Source organism: Muscardinus avellanarius (assembly GCF_963383645.1).
Source record: "Muscardinus avellanarius genome assembly, chromosome: 10".
NCBI lineage: Eukaryota > Metazoa > Chordata > Mammalia > Rodentia > Gliridae > Muscardinus > Muscardinus avellanarius.
The window spans coordinates 10,839,219-10,865,482 of NC_137796.1; the positions used below are offsets into that span (position 1 = coordinate 10,839,219).

At 37.5% G+C, this 26,264-nt stretch overlaps 1 protein-coding gene across 6 annotated transcripts in view; it reads right to left on the minus strand.

Annotated features, from left to right (window-relative positions):
* The window catches only part of CNTNAP4 (contactin associated protein family member 4), a gene marked incomplete at both ends in the record, with an annotated part of 302,761 nt that overhangs the window by 105,420 nt on the left and 171,077 nt on the right, over nucleotides 1-26,264 (minus strand). For 3 of the 6 annotated variants that reach the window (XM_080702913.1, XM_080702916.1, XM_080702912.1), the window contains 5 exons: nucleotides 1,008-1,157; nucleotides 9,643-9,904; nucleotides 13,051-13,194; nucleotides 13,981-14,165; nucleotides 14,726-14,929. In XM_080702913.1, the coding sequence (XP_080559039.1) occupies nucleotides 1,008-1,157; nucleotides 9,643-9,904; nucleotides 13,051-13,194; nucleotides 13,981-14,165; nucleotides 14,726-14,929 (945 nt within the window). Of the gene's footprint in view, nucleotides 1-1,007; nucleotides 1,158-9,633; nucleotides 9,905-13,050; nucleotides 13,195-13,980; nucleotides 14,166-14,725; nucleotides 14,930-26,264 lie in introns of all 6 variants that reach the window. The other 3 variants (XM_080702911.1, XM_080702914.1, XM_080702915.1) reach the window with 3 other exon arrangements.

Genomic DNA, 26,264 nt, shown 5'->3' on the forward strand with positions numbered 1-26,264 from the left:
ATGATAATATAAGAAACACCCCATGTCATGATTAGAAACAAGTCTTTCAACTAACAGTTTTAAAACTGCATATCTAACGGGAAGACACATTTGGTTTTAATTTTCCAGCACTAGGAATTCGTTTCTATTTCTCAAGTTGCTTTCCCCAAGTTTGCTTTTCAAACATGGGGCAAGTCAAGGCTACATTTGTTGTTATTCTCTAAGGAGTATGTTCTGGTGTTGCATGGGCGCCATGACTTCTTCACATGTATCTGGGCATTATTACTTAGCAAGAGGTTGTTATGGCTAATTAAATTATCTGCCCATTGGCATACTGGTGTCCTTTTGCATTGGGTGGTGAGAAAGCAACAAGCTTTCTAACAATTCTTTAGAGCAGCTAAGAGGCATGCAATGGGAAAATACTGCAATAAAAATCAATCCACAAAACCAGAAGGCGACCTGTAAGGGCAGTGTAACGCTCGGGCAACAGAACAAGGGCTGAAAGAAAGAACAGAAGCAGGTGGCCTACTTAAAATAAATCTCATGATAGAAATTGTAAGCTGGAGTATGTCCACCTTGCAGCAATGCACTTTTGGTCATAATTTGTTTTTGTGATTGACTCTCCATTTCTCATGTTTGGCTTAGTGATTGATATGTTTGTGAACATACATCAGGTACATTTGGAAATTTCCCTCTTCCCTACTCCAACCCCCCTACCCCCAGTTAGGTCACCCTATTTGCTCCTCTATGGTTTCTCCTCCTTCATCCCGAGTTCCTCCTAGGACCCCTTTTCTCCCTAGCTTCTGCATATTAAGGGGGACACCGTATTTTTTATTTTTGTGGTTGATTAATCTCACTTAGCATAATGTTCTCTAGTACCACCCACAATTCTGCATTTCGAGAATGTAAGGAAGGGATTTATCCTCTGGGATTAACAATGATAAAAGCATGAGGGCTTCCCATGGCTGAAAGGAGTCATACATGCAAATATGGCCCCACTGCCCCTAAGGCTTGACCCCCCTTCTCACCTCCAAAGTAATAGGTGCTCCCTGAATAAACGTGCTCGAGCCCCAGCAGAGAAGAAGCAGATGTCACGTGGCCATCCACCGCCACAATCAGGTGATTCCTTTTAGCAGACAAGGAGATGGAATGCCACTGTCCATCGTTCAACCCGACACCTAGGGGAGGGAAACTCCATGAGAGAGATGGCTCTTAACAGCATCACTACAAGTGGTTGGTTATGAACCAGCAATACACAGGGCCCTGTCAATCCACTGCAGTATTTATATCCACACTGGTCCCCTGTATCTGTAGGGAATACAGCCCAAAGCCTCTGAGAGGTGTCTGAAACTTATATACTACTGGTTTTTTTTCTATACATACATACCATTATGAAGTTCAACTTACAAATCAAAACCAGTTGGAGATTAACAATAATAATAATTAACACACCAATTACAACAATATATGGTAACAGAAATCTTGTAATGATTTTAGTTCCAGAATTCTCCATTTAGTATTTTTGGACAGCAAACATTTTAGATAACTAAAACTGCAGAAAGGGAAACTTTGAATGAGGAGAGTATTGTATTAATAAAAGGCAAGAAAAGGAAGGGAGGGGAGTGGGAATCCAGTATCTTTATGTGCAAAGTGGTGAGCTATTATCTCCTTCTTAGGCCCTCAATCGCGAGAATAAAACTCCCAGCCCTGGGTAATACTGAATGGTTAGAACCTTTCCAGTATTTGGCACTGACTAATTTTCAGCCTCCATTCATGTAATTTACTTCTTAGGGAGAGAGGTTTAGAAAGAGCAGAGCTATTTTGCCAAATTCTAAGTAATACCCAGTAAAATGTTTTACCTTCTTTTTTTCTTTACACTTTTATCTAGCCACCTCTTATGATGCTTTAGTAAAATGTTTAGCAAATTCCATCAGCAGCCAAGAACTGGAGTTACCCTATGTACATATTTCTTGCTGTGGCCAAAGAAGACAACACCTGGCCCTGTCATTACAGTTCTCATGCTGTAAATATGTTTTGGGATTTTTTTCTGTGTGTGTGATACTTGGGATTGAACCCAGGAGTATTCCCCCCTCTGAACTACAACTGCAGCCCTAAAATAAAAATATTTTATTTTTTGTGTGTCATACTGGGAATGGAACTCAGGAACATTCTATCTCCAAGCTACATCCCCAGCCCTATTCATTTCTTTATTCTTTATTTTGAAACAAGGTCTCACTGAGTTGCAAAGGGCCTAAGTAGCTGAGGCTGTCCGTGAACTGTGACTCTCCTGTCTCAGCCTCCCAAATGCTGAGATTACAAGCATGTGCCACCACCACCTAGCTTATTTTTCTCAAGTTTTGAAACAGGGTCTCACTAAGTTACAGAGGCTGGCCATGAACCTGTGATCCTCCTGTCTCAGCCTCTCAAGTACTGTGATTACAGGCGTACATCACCATGCCCAGTTTGTTTTTGAAACTTTTATGAATGTATAATGGGGGAGGGGTTGCTGATTATATTGGCCCTCAAGTATAGTACCAAAGTGCTGTCCAGTATTCCTAAGTGCAAGCAGGTTGTGATGTGTCTTATGGAGAAAATATGTGTGTTAGTTAAGTTTCATGTGGGTATGTGTTACAGTTCTGTTGGCCAGTGAGTTCAATGTTAATGAGTTAATGAGTCAACAATATACTTCTGTACCAAATAAGGTGTCTTTTAAAAGGAAACACGCATATCAAACATATAATATGGTTATATACCGATAAGTTTAGAAAACTGTTAAGATCAGAGACTCAAAGGAATCTAGCCCTATATTTCCCCTAGGAATAACAGTTCAGTATTCCCCAATTCGGGATTCATGGAAACCTTATAGAATATAATCATATCACCAATAATGAAAAAAACTCTATGTGTTCATGTGTGTATATGCACACATGCATAGACAATTTTTGAATTTTCATGCAAATATAAATATACAATTGTTATGATCAAAAGTCAAAGTGTTCTTGTTACCTCTAAAAAGCAATTTTCCTCTATCAGTCCCAATAATCATGAATCTGTGTAATGGCATAGAGTCTCTCCCTCTTAAAGGGAATTAGATCTACAAGAGGCTCTGTGGCTGAATTCTAAGCTCAGAAGTAGAACCTTAGCGTTTCCATTGTGGATTTACCATTAAGGTTCATATCCATTGAATATTTAACTCAGCAGGATTCAGCAGATTGAATCAAGAAACAAAAATATAAACACTCTACTAAATCCAAAGAGCCATTTTTCTGCTATTATCTGCAATTTCCTTTCTGATATCATATGGACCTCTTTTCTGGTATTATATGCAATTTATTTTGCTCCCCTGAGCTAGTTTCTACCACAAGTTTTCAGACTGAAAGTATGTCAGAGCCCCCTCAGGTGATTACACTTTTTTTTTTTGCTCTGTATGTATTTAATCTAACTCAAATTCTAGTTGAGGCATGAAATGTTACATTCATGTCATATCCATAAAGGTAAAAAAAAAAAATTCCCTGAACCCAACTCTGGTTTTGTGTGTAGAAGATGGTGGAAAGTCTTGACACTTGATATGGAGAATGTTGGTTGGATACTTTTAGACACATTTTCTAAGAGTGGACTCTAAATAGGCACTGAACAAATTTATATAATTCCTGAGGGTATAAGATTGGACTAAAATAAATCAAACGTCCCCAATTTGTCATCCGTGCTTCCTTCAGAAGGTAAGGAGTAGAGTAAAAATCCTTCTCTATACTTTGTGCACATGTACACACACCTCCTCCTCCTTCCCTACCCCCAAAAGCAAGTCCCCTGTATTTTTCTCAAATCATACATGGGCCCTATGTATATGACTCTACTGTTGATATTTTACCTTAGCCTTTTTTTTTTTGCTTGTGTTCAAACACAATAACATAAATCATACTTCTTAAACTACCTGTGGCAAAGAACATTTTATTTCCCAATCTATTGCAGATTGAAACTTTTATACAATAACAATAAATTACTAAAAAATTAAGATAATATAAAATATGAGCCTACTAACTATACCCTTAAATGTTGCAGCAATCTATTTTTTGTTGTAACCGTTCCTAGAAGCTTAATCTCAATTTTTGTACTTATCTTGTCACGCATTGGTAACAAGTATTTCACTCAGCCAGTGTTGGTCCAAAGAACACACTTTGTGTAGCAGTGCTCTGGGCAACTGCTGGTTAGACACACAACAGAATTAAATCAAAGGCTTTGGGAAGCTTTTGAATAATACTGCCAATAGAGAAGCCAAGTTAGACAAAGAACAAAAGACTGCTGTGACAGCCCATTTTGTAATTTGACACAGCTAAATGCATCCATCTAACCAGCTAGGAGGTTATGAACTTGGACCATATTTGTGGAGGAAGCTTCAGAAAGCTGTTCTCCAGCATCATTCATTATAGACATCATGAATAAGGGCTTCTAACTTATTCTAACTAAGTCTATGTGACTCTAAATCAGATTATATTTCTCATTTTAGGATCCAGTTTCTTCCTACTTCTAGATCCAATAAGAGGTGAACCTTTTTTTTTTTTTTTTTTTGGTGGTACTGGGGTTCCTAGAAACCCTTCTATCTCTGGGTTACACTCCCAGACTATTTTTTATACTTTTTTATTTGGAAATAGGGTCTCTTAAGCCAGCGCGGCTGGCTTCAAAACTGCGCGATCCTCCTGTCTCCACCTCCCAAGCACAGGGATTACAAGAGTGCGCCACCATGCCCGGCAAGGTGAACCCTTTTTAATGGTCACATATGGAAGAGGGAGAAGAGAAAGGGTATCATAACATATATACTTTTATCTTTTTTATGATAGTATGCAACTAGATACTAATTATATTAACTATTGTCATTACTCATAACTTTTGAGTTTACATAGGGAGCACATTGCTGACATTCTAATAAAATGATGCTAATGATAATGTTATTGAGCTACTATGTATAACAGGTACTATTGCTTTCTATCCATTGTATCATCTAATCTTCTCCACAACTATTATTATCCACATTGTAAATACAAAGAAAATGATGCTCAGAGAATAAAAACAATTACCCAAGGTAGCATCCAACTGGTGAGTAAAAGAGCAAACAGAAACTTAAGTCTTACTCTAAAGCCCATGTTACAGTTAGATATAGACTATCCCCTGAAGAGCTCATGTTTTAATGTTCAGAGTTGATATAACTGAGTCAAGAGGGTCACAATGGATTTACTGGGTGGTAACCTAGGCAAGTGCGGTAGGGCTGGGGAAGGTGGGTCACTGGAGGTGTGGCCTTAGGGACTGTAATTTGGTATGTAAGTCCCCTTGCTTGCTCTCTAGATTCCTATCTTTCTCTCTATCTTTATCTCTATCATTCTCTGCTTCCCACCACCATGCCCTGAACTCCACTGACCCAGCCTGACATGGACTGAAGCTCTGAAATCTCCAAAAACTGTGAGCAAATAAATATTCCTTCCTTTAAGTTGTGTGGTCAGTTGTTTGGGATTATAGCTGTAAGAATGTTGTCTGAGAAAGCCTACATTCTTCTTTGCAACTCGAGTGGTCACTGTTTTGCTTTTCCTCACATTTAACAATTAACTTTGAGAAAGAGAAAAGTAGTCCCTGATAGATGGGAGCTAGTCCAGCACTATTAGAAAGGCCTCTTTCTATAAGGTGGTACAAAGAGGTGGCCTTGATGTTTTCCTGTCCAATGTATGCTACCTCTCAAGACATCATTATCAGACAAGGTCATTCAACAATAAAATGGGGGGATAAAATAAAAATTGCTTCATAATCTTATGTAAGCATAGTCCAACCCAAGACTACTGCACAAACCACAAAAATACCAGACTTCTTCGTCTTCTGGATCATATGAATAACTGTTTTTATCTTTGCCAACTACAACTTTAGCCTCATTTCATTCCTCCATCCTTCTAGAGATTTACAAAGATACCTAATTATAGAATGACCCTCACATCCTGATAGCATTTAATCCACAGAAATTATTTCTCTCTTGAAACATCCCACAGGTCATGAGACACTACCCCAAATCATATAATAAGTCATTCTTTAATGCCTTTGCATTGAGACAACCCCTGAGATGCCTAGGGTGTATGTTACTTTTGTTGTAACAAATAATACATTGAACTTGTTTATACTTTAGATATGTTTACTACAGACTTTGGCTAGAAAACATGGATTACTACAGATAGAAAAAAAAGTCATAAATGCAAATGCGGGTAGTAGGAAAAGAGAGGATTGTATAGCAGAACCTTCTGTCTTGCTACTTCTCTATCTTCTCTCTCCTCTCTCCTTTCTCTCTCCCTCTCCCTCTCCCTTTTTCTCTATCCCCAACCCCCCTCCCTTCCTCCCTCCCTATTCCCTGCTGGCTCAAACCACATAAACACACATACAGCAGTAGGAAGAAGTTTCTATCTGCTCGCTCATATATAATCTCTGGTACCAGCCCTAAATTGCTACAGAAACAGTATGACAGCTTAGCTGCCATCACTCTCTTGTATGACCATAACTGGCATCCAGAGGGGAAATGTATACAGAAAAAATAAGCCTGCCATACAGGGTAGGTTCTCCACCAGGGTACAAAAGGCAATTATGTGGAGGTCATTACTCAAGAAGCAACTGAAGGGTTGTGCCTATTTCCAAATATATTTTAGGGTTCTGAAAGCACCAGGAATTCCCATATCCACAAACTATCGTGGCTAAGCAGAATTAAGGATCCAGAACAGTAGAGAGCTCTTGTCAAGATGGAAATATGGAGGTCACTGGTACCCATCACTTCAGCGGAGCACGGGAGTTTAAAAGGTGACAGGATTATAGTCTCCACCATAGGAACAGTATAGTGAAAGGAAGGAAGGGCAATAAAAAAAATTGGCTTCTCCTAGGTGAGGCAAAGCAAGAGGGTGGCTGGATTGCCAGAGGCACAGAAATCACAAATGTCCAGCAAGTGAAAAATGGAGAAATCTCTCACTGACTATAAGTTTGTCAGTTGGGCCTTGCTGTGGGAGCTAGAGGATTGTGCCACGGCCTGATTTTCACTAGTGGACAAGAGCTGGGGTAGAAATGACAAAATCATGTCGGAAATCTCAAATGTGACATTGCTTTTGTTTAAAATAACAAAATAGAATTGCATTGTTTATTGGGTCCTAGATGCAATTTAATGCTTTTTTTTTTTTTGCTTTGACATCTATAAAGGTGACAAGGATTGAAAATATTTTGTGTCATAGGGGATTTTCGAATATTACTAATATGTTTGATAATAATATAGAAGCTAATAATATAGTATCATTAATATTTCAAAATTATTTAGACTGAAATTATTTTTGAATAATTCCAAATGACAATTTGTAAAGCTATGTATCACACCAAATTTAGTCTGATTCAAACCTCTGTACAATTCAGTTCTTTCTCAATATAATTTTAGAGTCTTTCCCCCACTGTAAAAATGATAAAATTTTTGAGATTGTCAAACTTTTAAAATTAGTCATTTATATCTCTAATAGCTATGAAAAATTAACCCATCCTTACAATATACTAGGATACCAATCAATGGGTGATCCAATTATCAAACTTTCTACAATGAAACATAAGTAGTAAGTCTTTTCTTATGGAAGAACAAACCAACCCCTCGCTCCATTTAAGTAGTTTATTTGCACATGCAAAATATACTTGCTTCATTGAAATTAGCAATAATTACTATACTGAAAGAAACTGGAAAAGTGACAGTAGAGAAAGATTTGATAAGCTAAGACTGAATTTTGTTATCTGAAGTATAAAAGGTTTTCTATATTGACATTTGTATTTTAGTCTAGGCACTTCATTATCAGCTATGGAAACAATCACAAGAAGTCATAGGATATAGTGAGTTATACTGAATATGAACTCAAACATGCATTTAGAGATTTTAAAATCACTCAGGGTGTTTTATACAGTCTTACACCTAGTAACTTATTAACTATGTATTCCTCTGAAGTGGTTAGAAATGAACTAGTTTCATGGGGTTGACCAGAGCACACTGTACTAAAGCAATCTAAGATATCGAAAATTAAGCTATGAATATAACCACTTCAGAGGATGTCAAATACATCACAATAAACTACACATTAATGGCAAGCTTACATTTTTAGACCCTCATCTTAGGGGCCTATTACTTATTAATATGACACTGATTAATTTATTTCCTTTTGTCAAGCCTGCGAATCTAGCACATTCTGAGGGTTATATTAAAAAGGCCACAGTATAGTGTAACATAGTACCTCCTAAAATATCATAGTTTATAGTGAATTTCTAGCTCCCAAATTTAAAATGCAATGATGTTGCCGGGTGTGGTGGCGCACGCTTGTAAGCCCCGCACTTGGGAGGCAGAGACAGGAGGATCACGCTGGTTCAAAGTCAGCCTCACTGTCTTAAGACACCCTGTTTCCAAATAAAAATATAAAATAGGTCTGGGAATGTAGCCCGGAAGTAGAAGGGTTTCCAGGAACCCCAGTACCACCAATAAAATAAAATAAAATAAAATAAAATAAAATAAAATAAAATAAAATGATGTATAGATGAAAAAAGATGAAAAATAGTCATTTCTGTGACCACTTGTATACTTGTTTTTCTTACTAGTTTCTAAATGTATTGTAAGTTTTCTCTTTTTTTCCATCTCCAAGGCTAATTCTATTAATTTTGGTCATAGTTGATATATAGTATAGTATGCTGACATCTTTAAATTGTTTTTAAAGACCATTTATTAAATTAATGTAGCAATTTACCTCAATGTGACCTCTAGTTGCTGAGCTTGGATATTATTCTATTTATGTAAAAAAATGTAATGGAGATCCCTTGTTGAGAACTATATAATTTTAATGAAGAGACAAAAATATCCCTCACTCAAAGCACTGACCTAGATTGGACATTAATTTTCCAAACGCTCAAATAGTCACCTTAATTATATTGCTTCTAATCATTAAAATGAAACTGTATTGCCCACAATGGGTGCCCAAATGAAGAACTTTGTATTTCCCAAAATGTATCTTACTCTTATAAAGTATATCAGCAAGTAAAGTTAATATGGCTGAATATTTAAGTTTTAAGCTGCACATCATATAGAGATACATTTATGGGGAAAAAGAGGTTCTGGCAGAGGAAAATACACAATTGGTGCTGTGTGTATTTCAATCTGAACCTTACTATGATGTTTAATTGCAATGTACCACCGCCATCACCACCAACAACAAAAACAGAAATATCTTTCCCATTTTCCAAAAGACCAGGTAAATCAACTGTGCTTGACATGCTGAGTTTTCCACTGAAAGGTCACCAATTAACTTACAGGTCTATTCCAAAGTGTTTCGTGTTTTTCTTAAAACACATATTCTCAGGATGTGCTGATAATTTGTCTGAAGTAGAAGAGAAAATTTCCATCCCTCTATCAGTATCACTCTGGTTAATAAGAACTGCGAATATTTGCAATGATATTTAAACGGAAATTGGAATCAAGTTCCTCTAAGGAAGAGCGCTGATAATCTTATTAACTCAAGTATTCATTTATTAAGCAAATATTAATTTTGGGGGCTGTGCATAAAAATTGTGGAGGAGAAACACAGAGATAATGAAATCTTTCAAATCCATATGCTTGGCCTGCGGGAGTACATTTATTACCTGCTGTGATGTCACTGGGCAATTTTCCTGGCCGGAGGAAATTGAGCTTGAGTTTTCCATCACTGAGCAAGAGGAGGAGACCCCCTGAAACCAGCTGGAGTTCACTGAACAGAAGAAGCCCTGCCTTATTCCAGGTTCGAAATTGAAAACTGGCAGAAATCTCTTCCTCCCTGGGAAAGGCCGGCAGGGCTAAATAACTTCTGGAGCTTAGAAAAGTCAGTGGAACAGACTGCGATTGAGAACAAGAAAAGGACACGTTTCCCTGCAGATAAAGAAAAGGGGTAAGCTTTCAGCATGTCACTTGTATTTTATTAGTAACAGAACTTGGACTGTCTAAGAAGGCTACTTAGCAATCGCATTATCCTCGATTTCAATCAATAAATTTCTATCACTGTGAAAATCTATTACTTTATACTTTTATATATCATCGTGACGATCAAAGTATACAAACATGCATGCACATAGCACTTGGTGGATTTCCTTCCAGATTTCACTCCTGCTCCCTTAAAACATTGACATCTATCCTTTTCTTTCTTTCTTTCTTTCTTTCTTTCTTTCTTTCTTTCTTTCTTTCTTTCTTTCTCTCTCTCTCTCTTTTGTGATTGGAAATTGAATCCATGGACATTCTATCTCCCAGTTACACTCCCAGCACTTTTTTAATGTTTTATTTTGAAATAGGGTCTCGCCAAGTTGCTGAGGTTGGCCTCAATCCTGAGGTCCTCCTGTCTCAGCCTCCTAAGTATTGGGATGACAGATGTGTACCGCCATAACCAGCTCTCGCCATCTATCTTAAAGATCCTTCAACCACTTTCTCTGGTCTTCTATTTCTCAACTTTAGTGTACATTTGAAAAGTCAAGGACATTAGCTTTATTTTGAAGAAATATGTGTTGGAAGCAAAACATTTGCTCAAACAAAAGCATCTATAGCTAAATTACGATTCCTTAAAAGTCCATTGTGTTTTACTTAAATAATCCTGTGTTCCAGTGAATGAGGTCACAAACGCCAGAAAGCCAACAGCACCTACTTACACAGTAACCCCTGACGGGAAGGCAATAGAAATGAGATGTGTTCTCCACTACACCTGGGTCTTGTCCCTCACGTGTATGGCAGCCGACTGCCCTGCAAGCAGCACATCCTCTTTCAAGCGCGAGAGTTCCTTGCAGGAAAATTTTTTGGAAACTCATTTTTTAACAAAATACATACCTATCTATAATATCTATATTTCCTCTTTATTTTCTCTTTTGTTAAAAATGACTTTAAAATCTTTTCCTTTTACCAACCACTGTGATACTCATAGAACGTTTATGACCACTTGTGTATGATTGATGAGCAGTCTGATTACGTACAAATAAAGGGTGAAGACAGATTCATTTTATAAGGACCCATCCTATCATAGACTTGAAGGATTTTTCCCTTCTCTTAGTTTTCTTTAGAATTTCACTGATGTAATCATGCACTAGAGTGAGACACAAAGCGATACGTTCATGTGTGCACAGGACATCTCTCGGTGTGCTTCCCTCCGCCTCCCACCGCACTACCCTTCCTTCCTCCCCACATATGGTCACGGGATCTGTAGTGATGCCTCCGCAGCATGTCTGCTCCCTTCCTCAAGCTTCCTGTGTCCCCTCGCCTCCCCTCCCCAGCCTCTTCCATGATGATACTGATCTTTCTCTTCATGTTCCTGAAGTCCTTTTTCCTTTCCTATTTTTTCTCTAGCTTTCACATATGAGAGAAGACACACAAGTCTTGACTCTGAGAGAGGCCGATCTCACTTAACATCTGACTCTCTAGTTCCATCCATTTTTATTTTTTGCCAGTGCCAGCATTTTTTTCCTTAAATCTTGTGGGATGTTACACTTATCTACATGCTACCAATTCACAGAGAATAAAGAATAAAGAGGGTTTTGTTTTTTTAGTAATACATATTCTTGAGAGGTGCTTGAGCGTTACTTTGGGATTCGCTGGTGGAAAGTGAGCTTACATTTACATATTTAGAGTTTTAGGCAAGGAAGGAAATGAATTAAACTTAATTATATCACCTTTTTATTATCAGATTGATAAAGTGATATTTGAGAGTCAGAAGTAAAACACCAGCTATTTTGCTCCAGTGATTTGTTTTTTGGGGGAGGGAGGATCATGCCCCAGGAGGCGCTGGTTTAGCCCATTGTCTGTGCTCTCCTCCATCCTCCATCATCTCTTCCTTCTGCAGGCTGGCTTCACCAGGCAAGGGCAAACCCAGACATATCCCCAGATGCTTGGCCAGGGATCCACGGGCCAGTGGCTACCAGAGACAGCAAGTACCACAAAAACCAAAGAAAGCTGCCTTCAAGCCAGGCACAGTGGCACACTCTTGTTATCCTAGTACTTGGGAGTATGAGAGAGAAGGACTGCAGGTTCACAGCCAGCCTCAGCAACCAAGCAAGGCCCTTTTGCAATTAGTGGAACCCTGTTTCATATTAAAAATAAAATAAAATAGGGATGGGGTGTAGTTCAGAGGTAGAATGCTCTTGGATTTGATCCCAAGCACAGAAAGAAAGGAGGGGTGGGGGAGAAGGGAGGGAGGGAGGGAAAGAAGAAGGGAAGGAGGAAGGAAGGAAAAAGGAAGAAAGGAAGAAAGGAGGAAGGGAAGAGAAGGGAAGGGAAGGGAAGGGAAAGGAAGGGAAAGGAAGGAATTTTTTTCATAGGCTGAAAATAGTCTATGAAGTCCAACATGTCTACATACTATATGGCTTCAGGCAGAATTATTGACATCTCAGATCTTCCAACTTCTCCCAGCCCCTCTGTCAGTTGCAAGGAACCAAGCCTGAGATAAATCCTTTGATTCATAACTCTCTCTTGTACTGTTTTCCTGGCTGATCCCTGGCCAACACACAGACTTCAATTTGGCTACACTTACATAGAATTAAAGTACAATGAATGGAATCCATTGCTCATGGACAGATCAGCAGATGCAGTGTTGTGACTGCCTACTGGGTTTTTTGCTTACTTATTCCGCATGACCAAGAAAACATATTTTTCCAGTGTCTCATTATACATGGATGTTGTCTGATCCTAGAAAGGTATTTTGATCTAGTTAGTTGGTCAGGGAATGGCCAATTAAGGAAATTACAGAGGAAAAGAAATTAGTCTTCTGGGAGTAATAATATCACAACAAAATAAAAATATCCACTGGTAAAAAATTTGTACTCTACTTCATATAAAAATAATTATGCCCTGTGAATGACAATCCCTTTAGACAGAATTAATCCTTTATATTTATATTGCCAATCAAAGAAAAAATAAAGCAAAAGCAATCTCTAAAACATCATATCACATGGAAACCTAAAATTGGACTTTATTTACTCATTCATTTATTTTTGCAAGAAAGACACATAGTTCTGCTCATTTCCTCATAGAAAGCCTCTTACCATAGTGATGATCTGTGGGTTTTGTTGTTTGGCCAAATCAATGATATCCACTCCATTATAATAGAGATTTTCTAAGCATCCATGAAAATTTTTAGGTTGGAATGACAGTGATTTTTCAGGTGCTGGAATCCCTCCAAAGCTGATCTTAGAAAGAAAAATGGCATCAATAATATTGTTTAGTGATTTTATGATGATCTGCTTAAATAATTATGATTAGCAACTATAGCTTTAATCCTTACAGACACATCAAGTTTTCATCACCGTACTTGGGGAAAAAAATACGATGCCAATTTTAAAGCAAATTTATATGCATCCTGTCTTCATTTACACTAGACCTTGATTATTCTTACAAGTTGTTAATCACACCTGATTTTAATATTTACTGCTTGATGAAGAAAATATATCCTTATATCTTTGGTATAAATCTGTTTAATAATATAACTAAAGTTGATATTTTATTTTTTACATCTTTCTTGCATGCTTTGAAATTTATATATTCTAATTTGTTGTTAATGAGGTAACTAATTTGTTTGTCATGATATTTCTCTATTCTCTCTCCTCCCCCCATCGGATAAATCTATACTGCTCAAGGAGTACCCAATCACAGAAAGAAATCATATAATACATCATGTATTCATTTGTAATAGTGAGACACGTTTGTGGAGAAATTTCCCTACATATGAAGTTCTGAGATTACAGATGTCGGCTAAAATGGACGAGCTTGGGCTATGAGTATAAATTAGCATATAGCAAAGAAGACAGAGCCTCAAGGACCCGAGCCCACTGTTGTGAGTCAGGCCATGTTGGATATGCTTTGCCAGCCCTGTGATTTACTGCACAGATGAGTTCTCTTCAGCCTATTTCCTGTTAGGGAGTTCAACCACACAGACCCCCATAAAAGCTGCATTAATTGAAATGTAACCATCACACCTCATAATCAAGGTCCAAGTAATTGAATTCTCCCTGCGCATGGAAACGATGCTGGTGCTTGTCCACTGTAAAGTTGACCTGCTTGCCCAGGCGCTGGAAGAGCACAGAATGCCAATGTTGGTCATCCAACAGGCTGCCCAGGGTGAGATTGATCAGCGGGGGCATGGACGCTACTTTACCCTCACCTTAGAAAAGGGAGAGATAACAGCACTATTATTCCCAGTTAAAAGAAGAAGAAAAAAGAAAAAGAAGTTTCCCATTGGAGGACCGGCATCTCTGATAATCATTCCCATGTCCTTTATGTGTCCCATCCAAAAGACTAGTACGGATTTACCTGCAGTTTAAATATAATGGCCTCTCAACCTTGTCGTTTCCTCCACTGTTAATTCTTTTTATTATTATTATCCATTGCCTGCTCGTTTTCTATGTAAATTTTATCTTGGCTACAACCTCATTATTTTTACTACCGTGATATTTTTCAATGACCCATCTCTTTCTTAATGATGCTAGGATATAGCTGTGTAGCTCTAACAAAGGTATGGAAAAACCATCCAATGGTACTCTTGTACAACGTGGAAAATATGAGCCATTTTGACTTGAAGGAGTAGTATTGGCAGCTATGCAAGTCCTTGAATCTGAAAATAAGGCTCCTTAAATGTGTTTTGGAAAAGCTAGAAAAGCACAAAGTTGCTTAAGTGATAAGTAAGTGACTGGATTTTCAAGCACCACACCAAATAGTTTTTACCTGAATTAATAAGTAAAAAGAGTTTTCCTCTTCTTAATTCCAGCGTGATATGGTCTCCACTTGGCCCTGCCCTGTGGAGTAGAATCCCGTCACTCTGCATGGTTTTAAATTTCAAAGAAATAACGTCTTTTACTGGGCTCAGGGATTTTTGATCAAATCTGTAGAGGAGAGAACTTTTCCCATCAAGATCGACCACTTCTGATCCTAGAGACAAAGATATTAAAAGTCATTCTAAGGATAAATATGCTTTCCATCAGAATATTTTATTTTTATTATTTTTAATTATTTATTATTTTTTTTGCAGGTGTGGGAATGGAACTCAGTGACATTGGACCTCCGAGCTATACCACCTGCCCTATTTTTTATTCTTTATTTTGAAATCGGTTCTCACTAAATTGCGGAGGGCCTCACTAAGCAGCCGAGGCTGTCTGCGAACCGCGATCCTCCAGTCTCAGCCTCCTGAATGCTGGGATTACAAGCATGCGCCTCCATGCCCGGCTTACTCCCCACCCACCCACCCTCTGGAAACAAGCTAGCTTTATATAGTTGTGGAATATGAGTTTGCTTTTGATTTAAAAATCCTGAAAGTGTAAATATGCATACAAAAGCCTGGAACGTTAAATACAAAAATATCAACATGATTGCTCCTGACCCGTGATTACTCTTCCCTTTGCTTCTGTGTATTTGCTGAAACACAATTACTTCTGAAACAAATGATACTGAAGAGGGAAAGGTATTAAAAGCTACAAAGTAGAAATCCAGGAAGCCCAACTGGGTGCCTGGCCATCAACAACATTTTTAGTATGCTTTTATTGGTGCCTTGTGGTCCCACAACATAATGAAGTTCAGTGATGGGGACAGACATTCACACAGCACTTGATGAATTTGCCCTGGGTCCCTCTGCAATCCTTCTCCCTCCCTGTACATGACATCCAGATGGACGCTGATGACTTTACTGGTGACCCTACGTATGTATGTGGAAATCATCCATTAGAACATTTTTCTCGTTTTTATTTCATTATTTGTATAATTTTTGGCGCCTTGCGATCATTCATCATTATGAGAGACGGGATGGTAGAGGATACATGCACACATCATTCATTTAGTTCTTCCCCAATTCCCACCCTATGCCCCCCTCTTGAGTTCGGCTTTGATATGTTTGTGAATGTGCACATCGGGGTGCTTCTCTCTCCCCCGTCTCATCTCCCCAGTTAGGTCGCCTTTTTACTCATCTGAGGTTTCTCTTTCTTCGTCTGGAGTCCCTCCTATACCCTATTTTCTTCCTAGTTTCCCCATATTAGAGAGAGCATCCAATGTCTTATTTTTGGTGACTAATTTCACTTAGCATAATGTTCTCCAGTTCTCTCTCTTTCCCTGAAAATGACATAATTTTGTTCTTCTTTATGGTTAAGTAAAATTTCATTGTGTACACATTCCACAGTTTTGTAATCCATTCATCTGTTGATGGACATCTTAGTGTGTTAAAACATTTTAAATGGGTATGTGTGTGACCAACACATGTCGTATTTCTTCCTGAAGCATAGACTTGATCCCATTCTAACCATTACTGTTTATAAAACCCATAGTCTAGAAATAAATTTGTAAAAGTATCTCTAAATTTATCTTAAAAAATAAATCAGAAAAAAAGTTTATAATTAATATACATAAAATCTTACTTTATGTTTTGTGTGGGTCTGGGGATGGAACCCAGAGGCATTTGACCTCCGAGCTAAACCCCCTGTTCAATATTTTATTCTTTACTTTGAAACAGGGTCTCGCTTAGTTACGGAGGGACTCACTAAGTAGCTGAGGCTGTCCTTAAATCGTGATCTCAGGCTCCCAACTGATGGGATTACAAGTGTGCGCCACCGCGCCCGGCTCATTTACATTTTCACAATCACTATTTTAACAATGTTTTTGAAGGGTTGAAATTGGATTTTTAGTTTTTGTTCCAGGAAAAGCAGTTTTCGATATCTCAAAATTCTTTCATCCCTGTGATATATTAGAGAGGTCCACATACAACTAGACACACATACTCTAGACTTAACTATGCCATTTCCTGCACATATGAAACTGACCTTTTATGTTTCATCTTAAGAGATTATTTTCATGAGTAAGTGGTAATATTTAAGAGCATCGCTATTCTCTGCCTTCTCTGGAGTGTTGTTGGAAAGACATTAACTTGATGATATTGTACAGTTTATTCTGCCGTGTTTGTGTCATAGTGGCGACACTGACATGTTTTTCAGCTTTCTGACAGTGCCTTACCTACTCCTTGTCAAGATCATCCTCACCTAGTTCATCTGAAAAAAGATGTCATGTTATACGGGTAACATAACAGTACATCTGTCAAAATCAGTTGCACCCTGAACAAGAGACACACACACACACAAAGAGCCGATAATACTCAGAAATCCTAGCATTATTTTCTACACTTCACAAGGCAGAGATTTTTTTTAAATGCAATTACCCTTGAGAGTACATTTATATAATAAATGAAGAAGTAGAGAAACCCAATAAAATATGAAGCTATTTTTCAACTCGTAAGCTGACTTCTTCCAGTCAATAAAATGACATTATAGCTTACTCATCTTATTCCATTTGACAAAATTATTATAGCTCCTTGTATGCCCAAATATGCATCTCATTCAGATTATCCATCATATTTTATAAACCACTTATAACCAATGCCACCACCACCCCTCACTTTTTTTTTCAATTATTATATGCTATCTTCAGAAAATTGAGAGGTTTGATTTTTTTCCCATTTCGCTAATGTGCTTATAAAGAATTCATTCACCAAATACACATGAATAAACATTGCATTCTTTAGAAAGAATAATGCTAACTGAACAATTATTCCTTGTTATATAGCTAAATGAATGTTCTTGGTATAAACATAACTCTGTGTCAAATACAAATAATGTGTCCCATAATTATTAGATTACAATAAATTAAGGAAATTTCAATAAGACAGACTTTAAATGCTGACACATTTGGAGCAGCACAGTTATCTCTGAGTTAATGTATCGCTTGGAGGCAACCATCATAGTAATGATTTTATTTTAGATAAAGACTATTTTTGGAATGAGCTACCAAGAGATTTTTTTTTCCCATAAAAAGTTTAGCCTAGGTTACTTTAGCCTACTATTCCCTCTTCTTTTTCTCTCTTGTTCACTATTGCTATTATCACATTCTAATGGCGGTATTCATCTTCCAGGGCAGCTAAAGCTTTTGTGCCTGGATACCTCCATCAGCAAAATAAGGTAGTCAAGAACATGCCAGACAATCGGTGCCTAAAGCGATGGTGGACTGCTCCATCCCTTAAACTGAAGTCGCTTGCCTTTTTTTTTTTTTTTTTTCTGATGCTTGCCTACTTCCTACTTAGCAGATATATGACTATTCGACCTATGCAGTCCAGTGGGTACATTCAGTAACAATGTATGTATCCCATCATGCTTTAGGCATTTGTGCATGCTGGGATAGGAAGAGTATTTCACACATGGCCCCTGCCCTCATGTACTTATATTCTGGAAGATGGGCAAAGTGTAGAAAGCTTATAAAGCCATTATGGATCAAGACTGGCCAGTTGTTAAGGGAGTTGAGAAAAGTCTTTCCTTGGGTTTCAGGTCTAAAAAATCTGAGGCTAAGACAGATCCTACTCAGTAATATTGCCATTCTCTACAATCTTCAAGTAATATATCTCACCCCCTCCCCAACTCGATTACACTTGCAACATCATATTTTAAGAAGCCTTGATATTCTTCCCAGTTATCACATACACTCCCATGAAAGACAACTCTGAGGATTACTGAGAAACCAGAGACAGAAAAATAATGGCATATTCAGAAGTAGAAGAGAGGTGGGCTTCCCTTTGATGAAGGGGCCAGAAATGAAGAGTACAAAAGTAGGTAAATCAATGTATTGGCTACAATCACATTGCAGATTTCATTACATGTGAACAATATCCCGCACAGAAATAAAAGTTAAGTATAATTAAGAATCTATGAATAGTATTGGACAAAGTCAGGTAACACATATACTATGTAGATGTGAATTCTCGTAAAAAACATTTGAATGATTCTTTACAACATTAGACTAGCTAGAGTAGTCACTTATAACAGCTCACTTGTTAAAGTATTGGATTTATAAAATGTTATTTATAGCAGGGTGTGGTGGCGCACGCTTGTAATCCCCACACTTGGGAGGCGGAGACAGGAGGATCGCGCAGGTTCGAAGCTGGCCTCGCTGGCTAAGAGACCCTGTTTCCAAATAAAAATATATATTTTTTGGAACCCCAGTACCACCAAAAAATGTTATTTATACATATATCCATCTGATTAATAAAAATAAGATCTTAAGCCATCATCGCAAAATACTGAGTTATGATGAATAAAATAAAGGTATCTTTCAAAAGGAATTGAAGTCAAGACAGTATAATAATACATGCAAAATCATATTTATAGCAGCATAATTTACGATAGCTAAGTTATGGAACTGGCCTAGGCATCTGTCAACAGATGAATGAATAACGAAACTGTGGAATCTACACACAATGGGATTTTACTCAACCATGAAGACGAATACAATTATGTCATTTGCAGGAAAATAGATAGAATTAGAGAACATTATTCTAAGTGAGGCTAGCTAGCCTCAAAAAGTCAAGGATCAAAGATTTTCTCTCAAAAGCAGAAGCTAGAAAGAAATTGGCAAATAAATGAGACTTTAGATAGCCGTAGAAGAGAAAGGGACCTGGTGTACAGGGGTGAGGGGAAAGAGGAGACTTGCTAAAGGGGACAACTCAAATAATCCTGTGTACATTCATGACCCTATCAATTCTAATTTCAATATTAAGAACAAGGAGGGCAAGGGAGTGAGTTGAGATGTAGAGAGAAATGTACTGGGGGCTGTTTGAATATATATTTCTATCACATTAAACCTCAATACAATGTATAGTTCCAATGCATCCATAAAAAGTCTATTAAAGTGGTATAAAAGTCTGGAACTACCTAACAAATGAGAAGAAATGATCTTTTAATATATACAGGGAGCATTTGAATTCTATATATCACCCACACCTAGCTCTCTGACGATGCTGGCTACAGAGATAATACATGGTCTTGAAAGTGACCTTTATCGCTGTTAAGAAAACTGGAAAAACTGAAAATAAGTCAAAGGAACAAATTCATATCTTGCCAATGTTATACTGGCAGGCCAATATGAAGATTTTTTTAAATTCCAAGTGAATTAACAAATGCCTGATTTTACTATTTATTACTGACCAGATTCTACAAAGTTACATGTTAATTTGTAGGATATTTTTCCCAGTAAAGATAACAAATGACTTCTTTCCCAGAATTATGATTAGAAACTAGCTTAGATAGTCACCTAGTAATTTTATTCCACATTCTTTGTTGAATCCCTAAGTAATACTGAGTACATATACTCGGTCTCTTGAATTTTATTTGAATTGGCCTTTTTAGCCTTCTGATTCTCTCACTAGCAAGTCAAACACATATTTATTTTATATTTGAATCAGAGTTATGTTTTCATGCTCTTGGCATTACTAATTTAAAAAATACATTAGAGCATGGCATAAGTGATCATGACAGCAACATTTGAAGTTTTAGCCATCACTGGTAATGTTTGGGGGTGGGGGCTTTAGTTTTCTATATTACAAATATTTTCTTTTAAACAGGCACATAAAATATCTTACATCCAAAATAATATTAACATTTCAATTAATAGTCAATAACCATCATATTTATTATCTTTTGTCAAATACATTTGAGGAAAAAACTTTTGCTTAGTTTAAGCAGAAAAAAATTTACGTATGAATTGACTAAAAGAAAAATTAGAAACCTGGAATTAAACTTATTTCTAATGGTAAAAGTTCTGCAGTCCAAAATGTAGGAGACTTCTTGCTTGACTGAAGGGAAGAATGCTTTTACTAACTGTTAATTGGCTCATTAGTATGTTAATTAACTGAAGTTATATTTAATGATTGAATTATTATCAATATTAATAACGTGGCACTCTCATGAACTGGGTCATCCTGGGGAGGGTATGAACTTGCATTTTTTAGTAACAAGTTTTAAAATGTTTTGACATATCCACTTCTTTTTAGTCTAGCCCCCCTCTGAGCCATTTATAATGGTATATATTATAGTTTTGCCTAACAGTTAAGGCAATTAGTCTGTGTGGGTTCAGATCTCCACTCTACCTTGGTGAAGTGTATTAGTTTCCGACTGTTTCTACAACAAAATATAGAAACAATGTCAATAATAATCTTGCCATTCTGAAATTCAGAAGTCCTGAGGTCCAGGTGTTGGCAGGGGCTGCTTTCCTTCTCCTGGTCTCTAGGAGATATTCCCTTCTTTTGCCTTTCCCACCTGCATTCCTGGGCTCTTGGCTCCTTCTTCTATATGGAAGCCCAGTTCCACAGCATCTGTGAATCTACCCCTTTCTCAATGCTATCATAGTTGCATGTCCTTCTAATAAATAAATCTACCTATCTCCTCTTATAAGGACCCTTGTGATTATTGCAGTGGATCTGCCGGAAAAAAAATACAGAATAATCTCCCCATTGCAAGATCCTTAACTTAATCACATCTTCAAAGGGCCTTTGCCATGTAAAATAAAACCACATACTGGCAGGTTTCAGAGGCTAAGGTCTTTGGTAGGGCATGATCCTCTCCATCCCAGCAAGTGTCTCAACCTCTCTGTCCTCATTTCCTGATCTATAAAATGAGAATGATACAGTGATGTCTTCATAGGATTCTTGTATCAATGTACATCTGCAAGGTTTTCAAGGCTGGCACACAATGAGCAATTAATACATGTTAATGACTAATAGTCGTGATGCTATGATTTCTTGCTAGAATACTAGGCAGAAGAGGAGGCATTGCAGAAATCATTCAACACCTTTGGCATATTTTTGACTATTTTAGAAAGAAGGAGTTTCTGAAGTGCACAAGAAACTCTTAGCAATGTCATTGCCCGGTTATGCAGCAGGAATGATCGCCAGCCCTCTGCGGGTTCTGTGGCTTTTTCTCTGTCTGCCAGCTCGTGCCTGGGCTGACTCACCGCAGCAATTGGCGGTGACCTGAATCCTCCTCCGTGAACACCTCCATCTCAAATCTGCTCATTTTTAGAGCAAGAATCAAAGAAAGAAGAGACTCACAAAGACTATAGGCCCTGCTCCCGGATCATTTCTCCCTGTGACCCTGAAGATAGTCTGTTTTATTTACATGATTCAGAAATATGATCTCCCATGAACTTGAAAGCTTTCCAATGGAAAACTTTCAAATATTGTTTAGGGAGTTGTGTCGGAAGGGGGGCTGCTGGAATGCGTGCGCTGGCCTCCCTCCTGCATAACATATTTATGGCACGCTTTCTGAGAGCACAGCAGAAGACACAGAGATGCATAAAAACAAAGAATGCTTTATTTTTTCAAAGAGCCTACAGCCTATTGGGGAAGACACATATCCCCGAGATGTGATTATTCATGCCTTTGTTCAGAGCTTGCTGCTGTCTCAGGGCGAAGTCCCACGTGGCTTCTAAGATGTGCAAAACGGAGTCGATGTGCTGTAGCCTCTGAGAAGGGTGTCAACTCAATTTCAAGAATGCTTTACCTCCTTGGGCTGCAAACTGCTTTTTGGCCTCTGCCTATTTCACAGGCAAACACTCCTGTCACTATGATATATTCTACCAAAACTGGCGTCAGAGAATCACCCCTGCATCCTACCCCTCCTGCTCCAGAAACGTGAGCTTCTCCAATTGGGAGAGGTTGTCATTTGGTAAAGCAATGTTCTCCCCACCCCACCCCAAGCCAATTACTTAGAAAATACCCAAGAGCATGGTTTCTAGAATTGAACTCATGGTCCAGACATATTAGAATGAACTGGGAAGAGTATTTTGGAGCCTCCATAAGCATTCCACCTCTTGGATTCCACCTGTTTTCCACTCAATTAGAATTTCTGAAATCCTAGCCTGGAATTTGGGAATATGGGTTTTTGAGTGATTCTGCAGCAAATAGAAGGATAAGTTTTATTTGACAGAAAGAACAAGAAGATTACAGAAACCCACTTTCTGAAAGTGAATAGCTTCATTGCCTGTTGAACTGCACCATGAAAAATGTATTTATTTATTTACGCACTATAGTGGATTTTGCAGAAAGCTCTAGAGGTGGCAGAGATTTGTCCCTGAAAGACATTTCAGGGATAAATTGTTTCTGCAAGTTAAACTGTGAATTATGGCATTATTGATGAGGTCAGATGTCTACAAAAACAACTTAAAAGAGAAAAACTGGAATGGAAACTACATGAACTGTAAAATCAATCTTCCAATAATAGAAAATTAACTTTACTTAAAGGTCACGGAATGTTTCTTCTTGAGAAAGGTAAGAGATCTTTCTATTCATTCTTTAGGAATCACCCCCCAAAATATAAATCGAGTAAGAGTTCTACCTTCAAAGACCAAATGATAATAATAGTAACGATAATAATAACAATAAAACAACAACAATAATGATAAATGAATAACAATAATAAATAAATAATAAATAATAATAATAAACAATAAATAATAATAAAAATAAAAACAATATTTATTTCTTTTAAATAATAAATAAATAAATAACAATAATAAATAGATAACAATAATAATAAATAATAACAATACAGCTTTCTCATTAGCTAGAGAAAAGGGCAATAGACAGAAGTCTTCTTGGTTAAATGTGAGGTCAGCCTTAAACACTGATCGTGCTGCTTCTTTATTTGAAAATGATTACCCATGCATTACTAAACAACAGGTTCAATTCTGACTTCTAAAAACGTAAATCAGGCTGAGTCACTACTAAACTCTTATATGTTGAAATATGAGTGCAACAGCATGATGTATAGGCACTTGAGATCCGCATTACTGAACTGGGTTTCTAAGCGATGGAAGAGGAGAAAGCCGGCACTCCAGAAAGCAACAGGAAATCGGCTGTACTATTTTTGCATTGTAACAGAAAAGAGCACAACATGATTTAAGGGACTCTTAAGTTTAAAACAACTAAAATTAAGACCATAAAAAGGAAGAAGGCCCAGAAGCAAGGTGCTGCACAGAGCCACAGGGGAAGGAAACTTTCCTCTCTTGGTTGTAAATAGACAGAGAGGGATTAAGGTCAATGACAACATGCTGGGAGGCTGGGGGTTGGGGGGGCAAACATGACCACTGCCACTTAAATATCAACGAAATTAACCTTTTAAGCAGGTTCTGAATTAGTAATGTCTACTCTGTCAAAGACACTGAGTGCATCAGTGGGGGAGGTTAGCTGGATATCTGTTTCTAAGGTTTACCTGTAGCCTTGCTAATGTCACCAAAGTCATTTAAAGGTGGAGCCTTGATTTCCTTAGTTGGATATATAAAGACAATGATCCCAGACTCTAATAATGACACAAAGGAGTTGTGGAGATCAAATGGAAGTCTCAAAATACCTCAGCATCTATTTTCTATGACATGAATGTCATTCTAATAAGCAAGCACCTTTGCAATCCCATCTGCTCATCTCAGAGATAACTCTTGCCTTTAATCAACAGCTACCATAGGAGTGGGACAGATTTGTGATTTTTACATTATTTGCTTATTCAGCTTATATCATGACTAATTAAAGGTTTTCATTTATCTATTGAACAAATTGGATGTTTGCATACTTTTAGTCGTGTATTGTGATTATATGTGTAAGGTTCAAAGTCATACAAGAAGACATACATACGGGCTTGGTGTGTTTCTCTTGGGGTTCTATCCCGCTCCCTACTACCCTGTACATACTAGTGAGATTGGTAGCGATACCTTCATACATGGGCACAGTTCTCCCTTTCTCCCTCCTACTTACCCCTTCCAGAATTAAAAGTGGGCACCACCATGCCCGACTCAGATATATTTCCAAAGTGTAAGCAACTCACAGAAGAACAGAATTGTATTACAGAAAAGATTTCAATGGAGATATTTTCATTGGGTTAGCAATCTCTGGGGAAGTGGTACTTAAACTAAATCAGCATGTAAATGGCGGTCAGGAAAAAAAAAAGAGGAAGTAGGGCAAGGGAGAGGTTGGTGGTAGGAGAGAACTACTTCTGAGAAGGAAAAGACTATGGCAACTTGGATAGAGATGAAGAGAGAAACAGAAGTAAATAGAAGAGGTGCACAGAGTGAAATTTCTAGCAATTCACTCTGACCACGAGAAGGCTTGGGTCCAGGTTTTTGTAGGACAGGGGTCTATTTTGGTTTTGTCCTTGGGTCTAGGAAACGATGACTGGTCCTCTCTGGTATATTTTTTACTCCTAAAGCAGTGCCCCTGTGGTCTTCCAGTTTAAAGTCCAGTGTTTTCAACATGTCCCTCCAAAGGGCAGGACTTGACTCCACAGGTGGTCTTCCCAGCACTAGGCAGATGATGAACTCTTTTGCAACTTTACCTCCTGGTTCCCTCCTTCTCCAGGACCCTTGGTATCTAGCTCAGTATAGGCATGTAAAGCTCAGGAATCAACCAAGGATTTGGGAGGAGGGGGTAGGCACAAACTAGGGCTTTCCCCTCTGATCTTCTTCTTTTGATTATTCCCTCTTGATTTCTGGTTACTCTGGAAAACTCAAACTTGGACCTCTGTCTTCCCAGTCTAGAAATTCAGGCTACTTTCTGCTTGTCCTTGGAAACAACCAGTTGAAGGTGAATCCTGCTGCTTCTTTTCTTTAAAGAATCAAATGCATTCACATCTCCACCTATCTTGAGTTTAACTTCACATCTCTTGAGTAGTTTCTGAGATATATTTATTCAGAACTTATACTTGTTATAAATAGCAAGTTAGCTCAATAAAAGCTATGTTACCGTGCTATACCAAAAAGCAAATTATCTTTCTTGTTTGTGTGAACATTTGTAATTATCCTGATCCATTTATTTATCTAGAGTTTCCAATGGGCATATTCTAATTTCTATTATTCCTTTTTATTCATAATCTGAAATATTTTTAAAAAGAAACCCTCTTTCTTCTTTTATCTTTGTATAGATTACACAGGAAAGGTAGAATAAAATGATACATGTTTTCCTGCTTTCAAAATATGGAGGCTGAGCCTTAATACCTCTCATATGTGAGCAACTATTAAACATTATTATCATTAGTAATTATCATGAATACATTCACTTAAATATATTTAATATGCCTAAAATCTTTGCAGTTACTATTCTAAAATATTTAAAGTATATATTAAATACATTTATATTTAAATATATTTATATTTTATCATATATTTATTTCAATAAATAAAATAAATATGTTATGTATAATCCTATATTTATGTTATAGCATATATTTATGTTTTGCCATATTTTGTTTTAGCATTTTCTAAAATATGCTAAAACATTTCCACTTTGGGTCAGTGAAAGCATCCTTAGTTGGCTCTGAATTCCTTTCACAAGATTCTGATGGGTTTTCATAGCTACCTTATTTTCTAGTATTATCATAGCTATCCTTGTTGTAATGTTAGTTGACTCTACTTCTTGAGT